The 901-nt window shown below is 51.7% G+C and overlaps 1 protein-coding gene across 1 annotated transcript in view; it reads left to right on the top strand.

The window, feature by feature from the left end:
* The first annotated feature begins 550 nt into the window (after positions 1-550).
* MAD2L1 (mitotic arrest deficient 2 like 1) overlaps positions 551-901 on the top strand; it is a 2,641-nt gene continuing 2,290 nt past the window's right edge. Inside the window, exon 1 of the mRNA XM_031061993.1 lies at positions 551-799. Coding sequence (XP_030917853.1) covers positions 733-799 — 67 coding nt within the window. The 5' untranslated portion in view covers positions 551-732. The remainder of the gene's footprint in view (positions 800-901) is intronic.

Here is a 901-nt window from a genome sequence, read left to right as displayed (position 1 = left end):
AATTTCATTTGCAGCTATGCTGTGCCCAGCAAACCCATTAGTTTTCATTTTTGCCTATAATTGATTTTATAGTCTAATTAGCTGGCCACCTTGTTACTATCCCAGCAGACCACAACTTACCCTCCTCATATTATTAACATATTTCAACATTTCCCTGTTTTGCTCAGTCTCTCTTACCTGTTAACCTCTGCCACAGCTCCCTCCAGGTGATGGCCACTGCTGGCTGCAACATCTTCCTTGGTCTCCCTGTAGTAACAGGACTGAAGTTGTTCGACCAAGCAGCAAATTCCCTTCACCAAGGCAGCCCAACAACCCAAATGCTTCTTAACCCTTTTTAAAAATTATTTCTGGAATTATTATGGATTGAAAGAAAAATTGTTTGTCCTGCTTTCCCACGTTCACCCCACCTGCTTCTTCAGAGTGCTTGCAGAAGAGTATTTTTTATTTGAAACAGCTATTGCATGACTTACACCATGAAAGCCATCAATAAATAATAAATTAAGGATTTGTTCAATTCATAACTGGAAAGTACCATTTTTAGGCTCGTAAGGTCGAATACACCTTGGCAAACGCCGAAACGCAACTTCGCGCAGCATTCCCGCGGCAGAGCTCCTTACTCGCTCCGCCCCCGCTCCGCGCTCCCCTCAGCACCGCCCACAGACGCAACGGCACCGGGAGGGGCCGGCCCGTTTAACATGGAGGAAAAAAACCCTTCTTTGCCGCCAGGCAGCCATGGAGCCCCGCAGGCTGCCGCCCGATTTTCACGGGCAAGGGGCCCAGGGAATGGCGATTGCCGGAGGGAAGGCCGCTGGTGTCGCCTGAGGCGGCGCGCGCCCCCCTCAGCGGGGCCGCACGCGCGGGAAGGGGCGGGGCCGGGTGGGGGCGGGGCCGGATTCGAACC

The sequence above is a fragment of the Geospiza fortis genome, unplaced genomic scaffold, assembly GCF_000277835.1.
Source record: "Geospiza fortis unplaced genomic scaffold, GeoFor_1.0 scaffold636, whole genome shotgun sequence".
Lineage (NCBI taxonomy): Eukaryota > Metazoa > Chordata > Aves > Passeriformes > Thraupidae > Geospiza > Geospiza fortis.
Note: the sequence above shows the minus strand (reverse complement) of the source record. Positions and strands in the feature narration are given on the sequence as shown.